We start from the raw sequence: 18,754 nt of genomic DNA, 5'->3' as shown, positions 1-18,754 counted from the left end.
CTAAGATTCCACCTCACCCCTGTTAGAATAGCCATCATTAGCAACACCACCACCAACAGATGTTGGCGAGGATGCGGGGAAAAAGGAACCCTCTTACACTGTTGGTGGGAATGTAAACTACTACAACCACTCTGGAAAAAAATTTGGAGGCTACTTAAAAAGCTAAACATTGTTCTACCATTTGATCCAGCAATACCACTCTTGGGGATATACCCAAAAGACTGTGACACAGGTTACTCCAGAGGCAACTGCACACCCATGTTTATTGCGGCACTATCCACAATAGCCAAGTTATGGAAACAGCCAAGATGCCCCACCACTGACGAATGGATCAAGAAAATATGGTATCTGTACACAATGGAATTTTATGCAGCCATGAAGAACGAAATGTTATCATTCGCTGGTAAATGGATGGAATTGGAGAACATCATTCTGAGTGAGGTTAGCCTGGACCAAAAGACCAAAAATCATATGTTCTCCCTCATATGCGGACATTCAATCAAGGGCAAACACAACAAGGGGAATGAACTTTGATCACAAGATAAAAGCAAGAGCACACAAGGGAGATATGAGGATAGGTAAGACACCTAAAAAATTAGCTAGCATTTGTTGTCCTCAACTCAGAGAAACTAAAGCAGAAACCTTAAAAGCAACTGAGGCCAGTAGGAGAAGGGGACCAGGAACTAGAGAAAAGGTTAGATCAAAAGAATTAACTTAGAAGGTAACACACACGCACAGGAAATTAATGTGAGTCAACTCCCTGTATAGCTATCCTTATCTCAACTAGCAAAAACCCTTGTTCCTTCCTATTATTGCTTATACTCTCGCTAGAACAAAATTAGAGATAAGGGAAAAATAGTTTCTGCCAGGTATTGAGGGTGGGGGGGACAAGGAGGGGGCAGAGTGGGTGGTAAGGGCAGGGGTGGGGGCAGGGGGGAGAAATGACCCAAGCATTGTATGCACATATAAATAATAAAAAAATTAAAATTAAAAAAAAATCAGAGCAAAAATTGCATGGAGGCATGGCTCAAGTGATAGAGTGACTGCTTAGCAAGCAGGAAGCCCTGTGTTCAAACCCCTGGACTGCCCAAGTAGGAAAAAAAATCTTACCAATTACTCCACTGTGCCAGGGATTCTTTTCTGAATACTTATTTCATCAAATCTAATTATCAAATTATAAACTGTAAAGCACAGCTTCATCAAGATTTACAACAGTGCCAATTAAAGCTTTAACTCACCTTTAATAGGAAGGCACGTCACAATTTCAGAAATGATACAATTTATTCATGTTTATCTACACCCATTTTTACATATGTATACTCATATACATGTGTGTATCTTGAATTAAATACACTAATACACTAACCTTGGAGTAAATTATTTCTCATAAATGTTACAAAATGTAAATGGTTCTCTAAATCCTTTAGAAAATTAATTTTGTCATAAAGTACAGAAAAGAAAGAGATAAGTCTGAAGTATGAATAAGGTTGTAGGAAATGACAAACATCTGCTAATACATACTCCGTTTAAAAATCATTTCTCAGACTGTTTGCTCCCGTTTCCTCCCTGGGGAATAGGAAATGTCTCTCTCTTTCTTTCTCTTCCCCTTAACCCCATTGCTCTCAACTCCAGAGACAACACACTTTCAGTCTGTTGAAAGTGTATTCCTTTCCTAATAAACTTTACTATTACTTTTTCCAAGAAAAAGTAACTAAATAAAAATCTTCTCTCCTCATCTGTGGTATTAATCCATACTGCTTATAATGTAGTGTTGTTGACATCTTTCTGACCATAAACATGATCTTCAGATGAATAAATATTCTTATTTTCATGCATCCCAGTGCATGAAAAGGCAGTAAGCACATTTATTTAGAATGTTCCAATAAAAACGAATTTTAAATCAATCTGTTTTTCTTAGCTCCTGTTTGTTTTCTCTAAGAGGTAAGGAAAGTAACAGTGATGTCTCATTCCACACAAAGAAAACTATGCTCTGTTGCCAAAGACACAGCTTTCAGTCTCTACAAAATCAAATGAGATCAACATTTCAGAAAGTTTCTATCTGAATGACTTTCTGGAGATGCAGGATTTTCAGGGCCTCTTTTCCTTTCCTCTAAAAGTGCTCACATCATAAGCCCACACAGTGTCTATCCCCTCTCCAGTGACATGATCCGGTGTCCAGTGGGGAAAAGGGAATCGGCAAGCAATGACTCTTGCATCATTCTCAAGTTCAACTTCAAGTTTCTTCTCCAACTGTGGCATCTGTGGAGAATAACAGCCATTAGTTCAGTAAGGGATGAGGCAGAGGAAATGACTCCAAAATGCCCTTATGAATTTACTGAAAACACTTATAAAAATTACTCCAGGGCACAAGTACCTTATCAAACAATCTATTAACATAAAGAAGACACATTAACAACAGTTATAAGAACTGTAATATCAATTAGAAAATATGCCATTTTTAGCAGATGTGAATCAGAGATTTCCAGTTTTCTGATTAAAGTTATGACATGGCAAAAATTAAAATAAGAAGTATTTTAGTTACCTAATCAAACATTTCTTTTTTCCATTTTTTATTATCATATTATTGTTGTACTGGGTATACACTGTGACATTTACTAAAGTTCTTACAATGTATCATAGTTGAATTCCCCCCCCTCCATCATTCTCCTTTATCTCCCCTCCCCAGATTCCTGTAATAGTTTCAACAGGTCTCATTTTTCCCATTTTCATACCTGTGTATGTAATATTTCCACCATATTCACCTCCTACACCCTTTCCTTATATCTTCCCCCCTCCCACTATACCAACGCCCAGTAATTAAACATTTTGACAAACTCTGTGTCATATATTTAAGACATATTTTTCTACATTTTTAATATCTCTGCAGTCAGGATATATCGGACAGCTGACATTATTTTAGGATTATAATTGGCAGTATTTTTTCTCAACAGTAACAGCACATTTTAATATCAACATTTGGAGTCAATAAAATATGGTTTAATTAGGCCATGAAAAAATATGCACATTCTATCAAGTACAAATATTGTGAAATACTTCGTAATTTTAAACTATATCTATACCACACTGATAATGAATTTTTGGTGATGGGATTGAACCTAGGATCTGACCCATCCTGAGTGCCTCTCTACCACTGAGCTATACCCCATTCCCAATAATGGACTTCTGGACAATCTAAGGTATATCGCTTTTATATAATTTTATCAGCAATCTACCAATGAAGTGTTTTTGTTTGCTAAAAGCGTTGACATTTTAATTACATCAACAAATTAACAACAGCTTGAAAACTTGCCAGGAGTTCCTAAAATACATTAACAACTTCATATCCTAAAAACCATTGTTCCACTTTCTTATTTTGAGATAATTTCAAATTTACAGACAAGGTGCAAAAATAGCAAAGAACTGTATACCATCACCCAAGTTCACCAATTGTTAACATTTTGTCACATTTCTTATCACATTTGCTCTCTTCCTCTCTCTATGAACATTTTTTCCAAACTATCTGAAAACAGGTTGCATGAAACACACCTGTTTACTTCTTTAATGGTTATAAAAAATGAGTATTTTCTTACGTACTCCCAAGAATAATCACCTTATTTAGGAAACTCAACATTGTATCCCAAAAGTATTTCCAACACTCTAATTTTGTCATTGTCCCAATGGCGTCCTGTATCACACTGCCCCCTGGGCAGGACTCAGTCCAGAATCACTTAAGTGTACCATCAACACTTAATGGTACCATTTCTTTGGTCTCGTTTGATCTGAAACAGTTCCTATCTGTCTTAGTGTTTCACGACAATGGACTGAATGGCCCAGACTTTGGGGTCCTCTCATACTTGCTCCTGATAGGCTCAGCACACGTGCATCCTGACAATACCCCAGCTGCGAACTCATCAGGGCAGTGGAAGCCCAGGAGACCTGCCCCTGAGAGTAACATTCACCACTTACTAGGGTGAAATCTGCTGACTCCACAATGCAGTTACTGCCCTTCCTTTTATACTGAGTGAGCAGCTGTGGAAAGACACCTGGAGGTAATGAAAACACCTGTTACTCATCAAACCTGCCCTGCCCTAGAAGTCACATTCCCTGACGATTCTGACCAGAATCCATTTCTACTCTAACAGCTGCAAAGTGGCACTTTGCTAAATCCATCATTTCTTCTGGATGTACAGCGCACATTCTAGCATAAGGAAGAGTTTCCCTCCTCCCTCTGCCCGCCTACCTGTAACTGTCTATCCCAAGCACAAACATCTACATTCTTATTCCATTCAATGGGTTATAATCCATTACTGTACTTGTTCATTCTAAAGCTGAAATTGTCCTAATTTGGCCACTGTGAGCCTCCTGTTGCTAACTTTTCCATCCTTTGGACAAACTCCCACTAAATATTTTGAGTACTTCTTTATATTCTGGTTGAACAAAATGTTCCAGGCTTCTGTATCTTCCTTTCCCAAGCTCTGGATCAGCCACCTCTCAAAGATTCCTAGTGAAAATGATACTTAGAAACCAAGATCTAAGCAAAAACTACTCCTTTAAAAAGTAACCAACTGAAGAAGACAAACAAATCTATAGTGCTTGTATGAAGGTTTTGCTCTCGATTTATAGCTTATAAAAGTGGCTTGGAAAAAACTCCACACAACTATGGCTGGAGTGAAACAAAATTCTAATTCCTCATTAGAATCAATACCAAGAAAACAATAAATTCCATTAAGGGTGAACGCTTTCTATTCGTCTAACAGCCAGTAAAGAATTTTTTATAAGTTTTATTCCTTGAGGGAAAATTAAATAAGCAAAGAATGAGACAAAAATGCGCTTTTCCAAAATGTCAGAGGTTTCTTATGGTAATTTTCTTCATAGAAAAGATAATTGTAAACTTATTCACATTACTATTATTCATTTCTCTTTTATAGTTTCTTTCATTTCCAAATGATTGTCATATGCTAAGTCAAGATAAACCTAAAAATGAAAGGATCTATTTCAATCATGAGAAATTAACTGACTAAATTATACATAAATATGCAATGAATCTGGTTCTTGATATCATACACAAAGAGAAGCAGTGATGTGTCATGTTTGTCTAATAGAATTCAAAATTATTCACACAATTATAGGTTTCAAAGTGACACAAACTCATCATATTCTAATTATATCTTCAAAACTTTAAACATAACTTGGAACCAGCTCAAAGGCATGAGACGAATCAGGTCTACCCATGAGCAGCACTGACCCACGACTTCTCCCTCCTCCCAGAGCAGTGCTCCCCTTCCTCTCTCTGAGTCCTTGGCTGGTTACACTTTGCTTTCCAGACCTCAAATGTTAGTTTCAAGACTTAGGAAGCTCCTCTGAGGTTTTCGCTCCCACAGTGACTCTCAGCCTCCTGGGCTTCCCCGTGTTTGTGCACTGACACACCCACACCTCCTGATGTCCTCTCATCCTAACCCCAGATTCCTTCTTCCCCAAGACTGCCAGCTTGCAGGTGCACTGAACTTCACGTGACCACGCATAACTTTGGCGAACACCACTGCACCTCTCCCAGATCCGTTCCTGACAACTTAGGAGCTTGGCAGATACAATGGGGCTGCCCTTGACTCCTCTTTCTCTCTCGCTCACCCATCAATCTGTACACTAAACCTGTTAGATTCTACCTTCACATCACATCCAGAATTTGACTACTCTCACCAGCTAATCTATCCTGGTCCAAGTCTCAGCACCTATAGTCTAGACACCTGCAAGAACTCTCCAGTTTCAACAGTGTTTGCCCTGGATCTAGTCTCTATTGCAACACGCCATTATCCTTTTCAGCCCCCACTGGTCCCTGCACTCCTCTGCTCACTTCTCAACAGTTCCTGCCCTTACCAGAGGCAGTGTCCTTCAGATGCTGGCCCTATGTCTTCTCTGGTTCTCCCCTCACTCACATCACCCTTCACCCCCATCCGCTTTGCTGCTCCTTGAACCCACCAGCCACACTCCCCTCAGCCCCTTCTCAAGTGGTACACTTTGGCCTGGATCATTATCCCATGCACAGCCCTCTCCCTCATCATCTCATGAACACTGTGTCCTTCCTGGCCCTCCCTCCCTTTTGATTATGCCATAGCACTTATTCTATTATACAATATATTTTATATTTGTGCCTCTTTTAATATCTGTTGTCCCCAGTAGCAAGAAGCAAGAGTGTTTTCTGTTATTCAGTGAAGTATTCAAAGTGATTATAGCAGCCATACTTATCAATTGAACAAAGGAAGGAAGTGTATATGATTCAGTCATGAGTCACTTTTCTCCATCAGAATTTATAACTAAAATTAGTCGTTCTTTGGAGTTATAAAAATCAATCACCTTCTGGGGAAACTGTAACTAACGGGCATGTGTATACCATATTCATTCATTCAATAGTACTTACTGAGTGATTACTCTGAGCTCAGGGATGCAGTGCTGGAGGTCAGGAAGCAAAGACAGCTGGTCCACATCCTTGAGTTCACAGAGCAGAGCACTGTTGAAGCTGGCAGGCAAAGAAGCACACAATACCTCATCTGAGGATGGGGAACATTGAGCTATAGGACTGGATGACAGGGAGCGCTGGAGCTCACCTCATGAGGCCATCCAGGACAGCTTCACTCAGGAAAGGACAGTTGGTAGTGAGCAACCAGGAGGTGCTTGCTAACCAGGCTCAGAGCAAGAGGACTGAAGTCAGCAAGAAGGTATAGCCCTGGGCTCTGGGAAAAGGAGCACAGCCCAGACCAAGGGACTGCAGGGACAGTCTGTGCAGAGAGTGAGTGAGGGAAGTATGGCTAAGGTGAGGCCAAAATGAATAGAGGCCACGCCACACCCACATCAGGGCCTTGTGGTTTGGGCCTTATAATTGTTTTTTTTTTTTTTTTTTGAGGGGTTGTTGTTTTATTGTTTGTAGTGTGTTTGGTTTTTAGAAAGAGGGTCTTAAAAGCCCAGGCTGGCCTCAAACCTGTGTTCCTCCTGTCTCAGACTCCCTAGTGCTGGGATTACAGCTGTGCACCACTACCATCTGGCTAGGCTTTATCCTTAAAAGCAGCAAGGAGAAAGTCACAGAAGGGTTTCAAGTGAGGACACACTTTAAGAAGACCTTGGTGCATCAGCTTGTGTTACATGTGATCCAGGTACTGGATTTACTAGATCCAAATGGGATGCCTCATCCGACTGTGATACACGCATGTATCACAGCATTAGCTCAATTTCCAACTACAACTGCCCTGAGCCACTAGGACTAATGAGCCTGGCATCAGAGCAGGGCTGAGGACTCACAACAGCAGGTGTCTCACTTCTGCACTTCCCTAAAGCTCATCCTGGCTCTCCAATCACCTGCCAGTGCATCAGCCACCATGAGAACACTTTCACTGCATGCTGGCTTTGCTGAGGCATGCAGCCATGACTGCTACATTGACCAGCACTCGGAAAATGGGAATACAATTTAATAGTGGCACGACATGGTCAGGCCCAGATAGGTAAAAGGGCCTTCCCAGGGTCCCATGACTCTTGAAGGGCAGACGTGGCACAACTTCCCAGTCAGCAAGCTCTCCTCCCCATCACTACCTCCACTTAGGCAAAGCTTGATGACAACTGAAAGTAGGGACCCTCCAGACCAACAAAGAACTATCTGGGCTCCTTCCACCCTTGATCGACCCACCAAATGGAAAACACACGTTGGCTGGATCTGTCTTCTTACAGGGAAGGTAAGTACCTCATGTATTTCATCTGTTCCCTTTTTTCCTTTAGAATACTAAAATGCTGCAAATTCCTTGGTTACAATGCTTCTATGTACAGAAGAATGGGCAATAATTGCAAAAGCATTTATCAAAATAACCACTCTTACTGCTGGTAAGTGAACAGCTCCAAATCCTGTGTGGACTTCAAACCTGACAGGCAGAAGACTGGCCATGAGAGGTAATGTAGCCAGGGCATTACCAAAGGCCACTGCTGCCCCCCACTGGGACAAGGCAGCATGGTTTCACAATCCACACCTCAGCTCAACATCCTCTCTCTCCAGACAGTGTGGAAATCCCCATAAATACTAACTTTCTATTCTTATAAAGTATAGAATGCAAGTTACTTGTCTCCAAAATGCTTATTATTCCATTCTAAAAGGAAAGCCGAGACATCATAGTAAGTAGTAAACCACCATCAAAACGACATACTATTCTATGAAACCAGATAGCTTTTATTAAATCCATGCCTTCCTACCTATCTTCACTTCTAGAACAAAAGTATAGATAGCTGTAGCTCAAGCAGTAGAGCACCTGCTTTCCAAGTGCAAAGCCCTGAGTTCAAACCCCAGTCCCACCAAAAAAAAAAAAAAAGTGTAGATACCCAAGTTAGGACCCATTCTTAGGCCTAATAACACAAACACATAGAATGTTGTCACTTTAAAGAATATGTAACAAAAATATTTCTAATTTGTCTTTAAAAATTTAAAGAACATGGCATTACAGTGAAAATGCTAATAAATTTATCAAGCACTGAAACATTTTACATAAAAAATTAAGGTATAAACAAGAAAACAAAACAAAAAGAGTGAATTTCCTTTTTTCAACATTAAAAACCACATCAATTATTCAGTGCTATTTCAGCAAACATCCAATTCTGCCAAGATTATTATGGTTACAATTACAAACTTTGAAAAGTAAAAAGGGATTTATTTCTCTGGTCTATCAGTCAGCAATTACAGGAAAAGCATCCCACCCTGACCATTCTTTCAAAGGCCAGTGAGTACCATTTTTAGCACACTGCTGAGGCATTCTCACTTTTGAAAGTACATAATCAAAGTTCAATACTAAGTTCTTTTGCAAATCAGTCAATTGAGGTAAATTGAAACTAGTCAATGCTCATCCACTCCGAAAATTATCTTCCTGCAAAATTGGAGGACTGATCAATTCAAAGGGAACATCCCATTAATTTCTCCAAGTGATTCCAGCTGGGTGTGAGTGAGCAGCTGTGAAATCATGAGCTGCATTCCACACGGGGACCTCATAAAGCAGTTTTCAAACTTGAGTTTTTACGCTTAGGTACATCATGAGATTTTAATCTGAAACAAGTTTTAAAATATGACGGAATCTTTTATTAGACTTTAAAGGATCTGAAGCATTTTATTAAACCAATGAACTTCCCTCAGTCTCTGGAAGACCATCACTCTGCAATGGGTGAAAGTGGCACGCTGGTGCTGGCACTGGCATTATCTGCCCAAAACAGACACCAGGAAGAGCATACTCACCATCTGGGGCACACCAAAAATAACAACGTTCGAGCACTGCGACAAGGTGACCTATGTGAGACAGGAAACCACGGCAGGTTAGTTCTAGGAGTCAAACACCAAACTTCGTTTCTTTCACAGAAGTGATAGCAATTTTCCATGCTGCCAAGTGGTGGGCTTTCTAAACTTCTAGAAAGAATGGCGCAAAGAAGAGTACCATACATATGCTTTCACTCCTGCTACTCTAATCTGTCAGTTTTCAAAATGACCCCCTGTAACTCATCTCATCCTGATGAGGAGTCCAAGCAGGGAACACCCTCAGGGCCCTGTGGCAGAAAAGCCAAGGACCCCCAGTGCCCAGATGCTGCTCACACCTGGCCCGGGCCACAGGGTCTTTTGCTACTCCACTCCACACGAAACAAACTTAGCAAGAACTCAACCATTTCACATCAACTGTTTTATGTTGAAACATCCTTAAAATCCTAATCCCCTTCCTCTTCTCTAAAATACTATGTAAAAAGTGCAAGAAAATGGTCTTTCAACAGTTGAAAAACTGGAGGTAAAACTGCTTTGCCAGCCAAAACTCTTATTGCCCAATAAAAGTCTTATTTACTCTATAGAGATTGCTTAGTTATATAAGGTATAAAAACAATGCAAGTAAAATTCAAGTAAATTTTTATAAGATACTGATGACAACATTACAATGGAAAATTCTTATTTAAGAAAAAGCATTTTATAGAGCTTTCTGAAAGCAAAATTACAGGGCTTTTTTTTAGAGTGCAAATAAATTTGAAAGTACCACATACTTCATGAGGACAAAAAGTAACCACTATGGCACATTCTTTCTTTTCTCTATCATTCATCTGTCTCTCTAACTACACAAACCCATAAACACACAAATGCACACATATGGAAAAGTCAAATATTTATCAATAATAATTTATAAGATTTCCATATGAGATGAAAAATCTCATTATTTCATGATAAATAAAATGAGAACATTTTAATTTAGCCAACAAATTCTTGGAATTCATATGATATATCAAAGCTTTTAAGCTTCTGCTCTAAGGTAAAGTCCATCTGTAAACTTCATCAGCTTAAAATGTATATACATTTTGTTATACCAAAATACCCACGTGAATTTTCATTATTTTTCTTTTAATACATTTTTCAGGTTGTCAGTCATACGAGTTGTAAATAAAGTGGTTGTCAGTTGAGTTTTTCTTACATACCTTCCACAAATCTGAAATATAAAACTTGGCAGAGCCATGCACCCCTTCTCGCCAGGCACGGTACCTGGAGTACCAAACTAGCCAGGGATTTAATTCATAACCAACAGCTGTGAATCCTTCCTTCGCAGCTGCAATCACCTGGAGAGAGGCAGGGATTTATCCAAAAGACGAAAAAAATCAACCTCCATGGTCAAACAATATGAGTATTTCCTATTTGCAGTTTATAATCCTAAATCATCCTGTCAAAAGGCACTTCCTTTGTTGAAGACACCATTTAAAAACTTATCCCTAAGGCCTGGGGGATGCAGCTCAGTGGTAGAGCACTTGCTCCAAGGAAAGAATCCTTCTGGTTAATACTTATGATTCCCAATGTCTTAAATATAAACCCCAGGGGTTGTCAGAGGCTAAAGGAAGGAAGGCACTGGGAAGTATTGTTTAATAAATTCAGACTTTTGGTTCTGCAAGATGAAGGGTTCTGGAGATGGTGATGGTGAAGGCTGGACAATATGTGTGTAATTAACAGCACTGAACTGAACACCTAAAATGGCTGAGATGAAAAATATTTATATATGTATATTATAGCACAATATGAGAAATTATTTAAAATTTAATTAAAAATATCTAGATCAGTTTTCAGTGTCTCCCTGATTATTCTGGGTCTCAACCACAGAACAGAAGGGTCAGTGTCCCCGGTGTGGCAGAGTAAGGTCAAAGGAGGCACGGCCCCAGCTAGTCTCCACAGGCTTCAGAACACTGCTGTCCTCATCATCTCATGGCCAGGGTGCTGCCACTGCCACTGAGGAGCCTCATCTGTGGCCTTGTCATCACTTTAGATTCCAGACAGGGCCACAGTGTGTAGGAGTCAAACGGGGTTCATCAATTGTTCTTCCTTGTTCTAACACTCTACTACCCCATAGGAATCACTACTTATTCATATATAAACAGAGAGAAATTAGTACACACCTTTAATCCCAGCTACTGAGGAAGCAGAGATCAGGATATCATGGTTTGAGACCCTCCCAGGCAAAAAAGTTAGCAAGACCCCATCTCAATCATAAGTTGGGCATGGTGATGAATACCTGTAATCCTAGCTATGTGGGAGGCATAAGTAGGTGGACTGAGGTCCAAGGTTGGTCCCAGGTAAAAACATGAAAAGTAACTAAAGCAAAAATAAATAGAAGCTGGATGCTGGTGGCTCACACCTATAATCCTAGAAACTTCGGAGGCTGAGATCAGGGGATCACAGTTTGAGGCTAGCCCAGGCAAATAAGGGAGGCTGAGATCAGGGGATCACAGTTTGAGGCTAGCCCAGGCAAATAAGTCATGAGATTCCATCTCCAAAACAACCAGAACAAAAATGGACTGGAGGTATGGTTCAAGTAGTACAGCATCTGCTTTAAAAGTGTAAAGACCTAAGTTCAAACCCCAGTCCCAGCAAAATAAATATATATGTATGTATGCATGTATGTGTGTGTGTGTGTATGTGTGTGTGTGTGTGTGTACACACATAGAAAGAGAAATATGGAAGCAAAGATCTACACTGCAAAAACGTAACAATGGTGAAACTCCATGATTCAACATGCTTTTTCTAATTACGGTCCACTGGCCCAACAGTTTTAACAATTTACCTGTTAATTGTTCTTTTTTACCTGGCATATTTACAAAGTACTTTCTCCTTGAAGAAAAAATTAAATCTAAAAAACTTAATTCCAAAATCATAGTGGTAATCTAACAGATTAGCCAAACAAACACAAAATGAAACAACCACTTTGTCAAACTCTCTGATTTGGAAAATCTTTGCAGAAGCCTCATAAGAAATGTGAAGCAGACACCATAACGACTCCTGTTCCAAACCTCAGATCGTTTTGGCACAACTCACAATTCGTCCATCGCCACTACCAATGTCAACGACGGATCCCCGTCTGCGTTGCAACATTTTCAGGACATTTTCAATCTGTTTGGAAGTTGCGGGTACAAAAGGCAGGCAAACTTTCCGCAGTGCCGGTGTGATGAACGGCGTGGCCACCGCGTACAAAGCCACCAGTGCCCCACCAACCATCACAGGAACTAAGATCCCCCAACTGCTTTTCTTCAAACTGCTGCCCTCCAAACCTGTAGTCAGAGCATGTGCCAACTGCTGTTCTTCTCTGGGCATTTCCGGGGGTGTACCTACATCGAGAGCAAGCAGAAACACATGTAGTACCACATCTGAAGCCCAAGGCTGCTTTTGTGTGGGTGCTGAGGATCAGTTGAGGGCCTTGTGTATACTAGCAGTGCTCCACCACTGAGCTACCCTGGTCCTTTTCCTACAGTTCTTACAGATGAACTCAGGTTTGGTATTTTTTTTAAAGGATAGTTTAAGTGAATAAAATCTAAATACAAGATTCTACAATGAAATCTAAAATCCACTGTCACAGTAATTTGAAGAAAATTATTCAGTACTAATGGAAGACTGAAATCTCTCAATGTGTGTAGGAGTCTTTCTAAAAAACTAATGTATACAAGCATCTGCAGTAATTATCAATTCAATAGTCATCAACACACATTTTCACCGTTAACTTCACACCTTTATGTTCTGGATGAAAAAAGCCTCATCAACAAATAAGTATAAAATGTCTAATTATTACCTGCTTAAACTAGGATGAAAGGATTCCACACCAAAATTGGCCTGGCATCTATAATTTAGTTGTACAAATACAATTCTGAAGCAGAACAGACAAAAGCCAGGTTTTTCCAAACTCTTAACTAAGTGTGATAATAGATTTTGTAAAGCGGATCCAAAATGAACAAAAATTAGTCATTTCAAGACTATCACGAGAACAGAATAAAGCAAACAAACTCCAATCCCTGACTGTAGAGAAAGGAATGTCCCCTTTCATATCTTCCTTTGAGTTCTGTCCTTTAAGACTCATTCCTAGTAGGATATGAAATTGACAAATGACAGCACAGCAGGTCACAGCAGACTCCCCTGGATGCCAGCTCTGTCCCCTGACTGATAGCATGACTCTGAATCCCTTCTCCTCACTGAACCTATCTCCCCATTTGCAAAGTAGGGGTGCCAGGGTTGTTGTGAGGATGGAATGGATGGATTCAGATAAAGCACTTAGGAAGTCTAAAACAACAAGAATCCATAGGAAACAGGAATGGGTAAGGGTGATGACAAGAGGCTTGTCGTTTGCAGACTTGGCTGTACACAACTTCATTATCAGTAAATTATTCAAAAGGCCTACCACATTAGTGTCAAGTTGCTGAAAGAAACCACCACACACTTCCTGACTGAAAACAACATGCACACTACCCTACAGTGCTGGAAGTCAGATGTCTACAACCAGTTGGCAGAGTTGCATTCCTCAAGGGCTCATGTTTGCCAGCTTCCCACATTTCTTGACTCCTGACCCCCACATCACTCCCACCTCCACTTCCATCTTAGTATCTCTTTATCTCACAGCTGTTTCCCTCTTTCTTTATAGGGACCCTTTTGAATTGGGCCCACCTAGATAATCCAGGATAATCTCCCATCTCAAGACCCTTAATCACATCTGCAAAAGTGAACAACGATTAAAAGGTGGATAGCCTACAGTTTAAGTAGGTCTTAAGGGGATGAGTTTGTATGTTGGGATATGCAGCATTTAAACTTCCTGGCTTTTGTGATTCTGGTATTGAATATTGACATTTGTTATGCTTGTAAGGTCAGTTATGTTGGTAACATAAAAGTACACTTTAATATTTAAGTTATTCTATTTTGGAAATGTTTGTGGGACTGGAGGCGTGGCTCAAGCAGTAGAATGGCTGCTTTGTAAGCACAAAGCCATGAGTTCAAACTCCAGTCCCACAAAACAAACAAACAAAAGATATGTGTGCAATTCATCAATATTACCAGCTTATTGTATAAAGAGATTTGGCATGACACGTTCTGTATATTTCAGGGGAAATGTCTGTAATACTTTTTTGTGTCTAATTTTTGTGTTTAATTTAATATAATTCCCATCCTGGATTTTAGGCCTCTGGTGTTAAAGTGCAAGAATGGGCACAAAGACCAAGATTCCAATAAAGTTTGTATAGCTTAAGCCTAAGAAATAATGAAGAAAAGAGAAGATTTGAGAATTGAGGAGCTGTAGATTTCTTATAAAAATCACAAAGGTGGTTATAATGTAGAGGGCAAATTTTAGATGTAAGTAAAAATAGATATAAGTAATACAGAGTGCATTCATGAACATCTTTATCAGAGAATTAATGTTCCTGCAACACAGCGAAGCACTTTTCATACAGTAGTTTAGTTGTACAGTTGTTTGTATAATAGCTAAGTCTAAATATATTTAATAAATTCAAACAATGTATCACTTGACCAAGAAATTGGGATTTTAAACATTTGTGTGGAAATACACCAGATGAGCACAGAAACTTATGTCACCAAAGGACTTGGTTATCACCAAGGTATATATCATCACCAAAAGCCATAGATTGGGTGTTCTGGTTATCTGGTTTACCAACCATTAAAGTAATAACATTTTGATCTAAGTGATCAAAATAAAAACATTCCCTACCAAGATAGATGGACAGCTTTCAAGGGGCCATTATCCTACACACTGTACCCATGAACTGTGACAATATATTCTGGTCTGGTACAAATTTGAGTAAAAGACACACCAAAAGCTGCCACAAAGCAGTTCTTGACTCCTGAGATTTTTTAAAAACTGGTTTCACAGTTGAAATCAGGGAAGACAGGGAAGTTTGTTACGGTGCTAACGACAGAGGCAAAATTAAGTTTAGGAACGCAATCATGTTTAATAGAAAGAAAAAACTTTAAATGATTTCACTCATAATTTGGCACTGTACAGAGGATCATACATCCTATAATAATTGTGCATTCGTTTATGTAAAAAAAGTCGAGGCACATATGCCATGTCTATATTACAGTCATCCTATGGGCCTTTCTACAGTCTAGTACAAGGGTTGGAAGGATTTGGGTCACTGTTGGGAGTCTTCAGAACTCAAACTGGTTGTTTAACATTAAGTAAGTAGCATGGTTTGCTCACCAGTAAGATTTAGAAATTATTTTTTACAAAGTTTAAAAAAAAAACTTGTCAACAGCTTTTGGGGTGGTTAAGTAAAGAACACATACAAGCTGGGTGCCTGTGGCTCATACTGTAATCCTAGCTATTTGACAGGCTGAGATCAGGAGGATGGCAGTTTGAGGCCAGCCGGGGCAAGTAGTTTGCAAAACCCCCACCTCAAAAATAACCAGAGCAAATTGGACTGGAGGTGTGGCTCACAGTAGAGCACCTGTTTTGCAAGCACAAAGCCCTGAGTTCAAACCCCAGTTCCACAAAAAAATAAAAACAACACATACAAAGCATCAGCACAGGCCTGAGAGATAAGTTGTAACTCTTAAGTGCTACTCTCACTCTCAAGACAATCATTTGAGGGAAGGAGACAATTGTCTACCACCTCTACTGAGATTTTATGTGAATTAATACAATTTGCCCCTTAAACATGTATGATTTAATGGTTCTTAGTATATTCACAGATATTTGTAACTATCATCAGTCAATTTTAGGACATTTTCATTTCCTCAAGAAGAAACCACTTAGCCTTCAGCCATCATTCCCCCCATCTACTCCCTACTCCGAAGGCCTAGCAACCATTATTGTCTCTACAGAGTCCCCTATTCTGGATTTACAGGAGTGGAATCAAATAGTATGTGGTCTTCTGTGACCAAGTTCTTTTACTTAGCCTAAGGTTCATAAGATTCACCCATGTTGTTCCTTGAATCAGTACTTTATTCCTTTTTATGGCTGAATATTCCACTGTGTGTATATACCACACTTAACCAATTTGTGCACTGAGTTTATTAAACACATACAAGTCAGATGGTCCAAATTCTACCTCACTGTGTAGACATGTACTCTCCCATAAGCCCAGTAAAGAGCCTCTGATCTTCAGGGCCTCCCATCTAGCCTGTGTGAAGGATGGGGTTCAATGGAGGGAGTTGGGGGCAGGTGGTTTGAAGGGAAGATTGATCCCAATGATGGGACCAGTTAGATGTTGGCTGGGAGAAAGAATTGAAACTGGGGCAAAAAAAGCCTTGAAACCAGGGTACAGAAGGTGGGGAACACTTTGCAGAGCTGAGTGGGAGATTAACAAGAAAGCAGGATGTGTGTTTATTCTATACATGAAAATAAAGCTCTATGACCAACACCACTACAAAATTTGTGTTAAGAAAGGTAACACCACCAGCAATGTGTCCTGTGACAAAACCACTTAATTTTCTATCTCATTTTATGCCTGCATATTTTTCAAATGCACAACTCTGTATGTAGAAAACAAGAGCTATGCTCACTGTTTAAGCTTTTAAAGATGTTATCATGCAAATCTAATATATCCAATATGTTAGCTCTGTTCAATAAACAATGTATTGATTTTTGTCAGTGAAAACCAGTTTCTGAACATTCAAAATTAAAATCAAGACTGTTTCTATAAATCCTTCTAGCAGACCATGTTGAGATTCACAAAACTACTTACTATAATATAAACAACTGACAAGAGATTTCTGTCAGAACTCGTTGGAACATTGAGCCGTTGTATTAAGAGCTGCAGTGGCCACTATTTTTGTTGAGCAGTTATGAGTCCATTCTTGCAAGTAAAAGGTAGTGCAAGACTAACTGCTAGTCTAGTCTCTGGGCACTGTCTGCTTACTTTTTGATACTGGTTGGATCAGCTGAAATTAAGAGGCAGTGACTAAGATGTTTAAAAAATATATATATACACAGGTTTTCATTCAAGTTGAATTCAAAGGAAAGGAGAAAGGCAGGAAGAGGTCCATTAGGAATTGTGAACAGCCACACGTTCAAAGGAGGGCTTGTATTTGAAGATCACAATACTTGAGGTGCACTTATGCACCTCATGTAGTTTAACAACTACAGCATATATGTTATGGTCCTTAAACCTTTTGTGTACTGGACTGTCACTTGTGTCCTCTTGCTATTTATCAGCTATTGAAAAAAAAAACCCTCACACAGTAGGGGATTTTCACAGGAAATAAGCACAATCTAATGTGCAAAATGGACTGCAGAACTCACCATTTTGAATGAGGGAACATTAGTAACCTGTCAAAGCTAAAGTGAAATAATAACCTACTACAAAGTCTAAAATGCCCTTGGAGCATCATTCTTAAGTCTAGCAAGAGTATGGGCTATTAGGAGAGGTTAATGGATCACCAATCATCCAATGACAAAGTCAATTCTTGGCTTCAGGCATTCATTTCTACACTTTTGAGTGGCTAGTAAAAGCTGGGAATAATAAAACAGAGACAAGTTCCCATGTCCCTTGGCAATGGAGGTGAAGAGAAGCTGGAAACTCACACCAAACCAATCTAATGTTATAAAACAGGTCGTGACTTAGGAGACAAGGTAGTTTGGTTATTTGGCAGGAACTACCTGTCTGAGGCAGCACAACACAGGGGCCGAATGGGACCTGACGCACTAGGCTGTGCAACTTTGTCTCTTCATAGCTGTGCACTCTTAGGAAAATTACTGGATTATGTGTGCAACGTGGCAACAAATACGCTTACAGCGTGCTAAGGACCAGGCACAGTTTCCCCTGAATCCTCCTAGCAACCCTGTGAGGTAGACACTATTGTTCCTAGAGCCATTTTGCAGACAAGGAAACTTTGCAGACAAGCTAAGTGGCTTCTCTAAAGTCCCGACTAGTACGTGGCAGGGCTGCGATTCCAGCGAGATGTGGTTCCACTACCCATCTCTCTTAAAACAGTGCTAAGGAAGGAATCCTTTGCCCTAAGGCGCTCAGAACAGTGGCAAACCCACAACAGAACCAGCAGCCCACCCGGAGGCGCGACCCGAGGACAGGACATTCTCCGCCACGCGGCGGCCTAAAGCTCGCTGCGCCGACAGCCTCCCGCCGGCTGCACCCCAACCCTGGAGGCACCGCAGTGGAGACCCCGGCTGTAAGCCTCACGTCCCCCTCCACACCACGTGCCCACACCCGACGGGAACCCCCGTGCCGTTCCGCCTCACCTACGCTTCCTCCTTCCATCGCGAGACTTCCGGGGGTAGGGGAAACGGAAGTGGGTTCTACCATCTCCTCGGAGCCAGGGTGGAAATAAGGCAGAGATTGATTTAAGTAAATGAGTTTCTTACTGGGACCAACTATTCAGAAACCCTCAACTGTGATGCTTTACTAAATGATCAAACTATATCTACGGTTTTGGTTTTTAGAAGTTCCCTCTGTGTCTTCGACTTTTCCCTACAGCTTCCACGATGATAGAAGTTTC

At 40.2% G+C, this 18,754-nt stretch overlaps 1 protein-coding gene across 2 annotated transcripts; it reads right to left on the bottom strand.

Annotated features, from left to right (window-relative positions):
* Window positions 1-1,262: 1,262 nt before the first annotated feature.
* Window positions 1,263-18,746, bottom strand: Atpsckmt (ATP synthase c subunit lysine N-methyltransferase). 2 transcript variants are annotated; one of them, XM_020176853.2, is made up of 5 exons: window positions 18,498-18,743; window positions 12,344-12,633; window positions 10,465-10,602; window positions 9,254-9,304; window positions 1,263-2,259 (listed from the first exon to the last, which is right to left on the bottom strand). In XM_020176853.2, exons 1-5 carry the CDS (start codon window positions 18,559-18,561, stop codon window positions 2,089-2,091), a joined length of 714 nt encoding a protein of 237 aa, XP_020032442.2. In that variant the 5' UTR covers window positions 18,562-18,743; the 3' UTR covers window positions 1,263-2,088. The 2 variants fall into 2 exon arrangements, with proteins under 2 accessions (XP_020032442.2, XP_073933839.1); XM_074077738.1 differs by lacking the exon at window positions 10,465-10,602 and having other exon boundaries at window positions 18,498-18,746.
* Between the last annotated feature and the right edge of the window lie 8 nt (window positions 18,747-18,754).

Source organism: Castor canadensis, chromosome 6, assembly GCF_047511655.1.
Source record: "Castor canadensis chromosome 6, mCasCan1.hap1v2, whole genome shotgun sequence".
In the NCBI taxonomy this organism is placed as follows: Eukaryota; Metazoa; Chordata; class Mammalia; order Rodentia; family Castoridae; genus Castor; species Castor canadensis.
The sequence above is the reverse complement of the archived record's forward strand: the minus strand, read 5'-3'. Positions and strand labels throughout refer to the sequence as shown.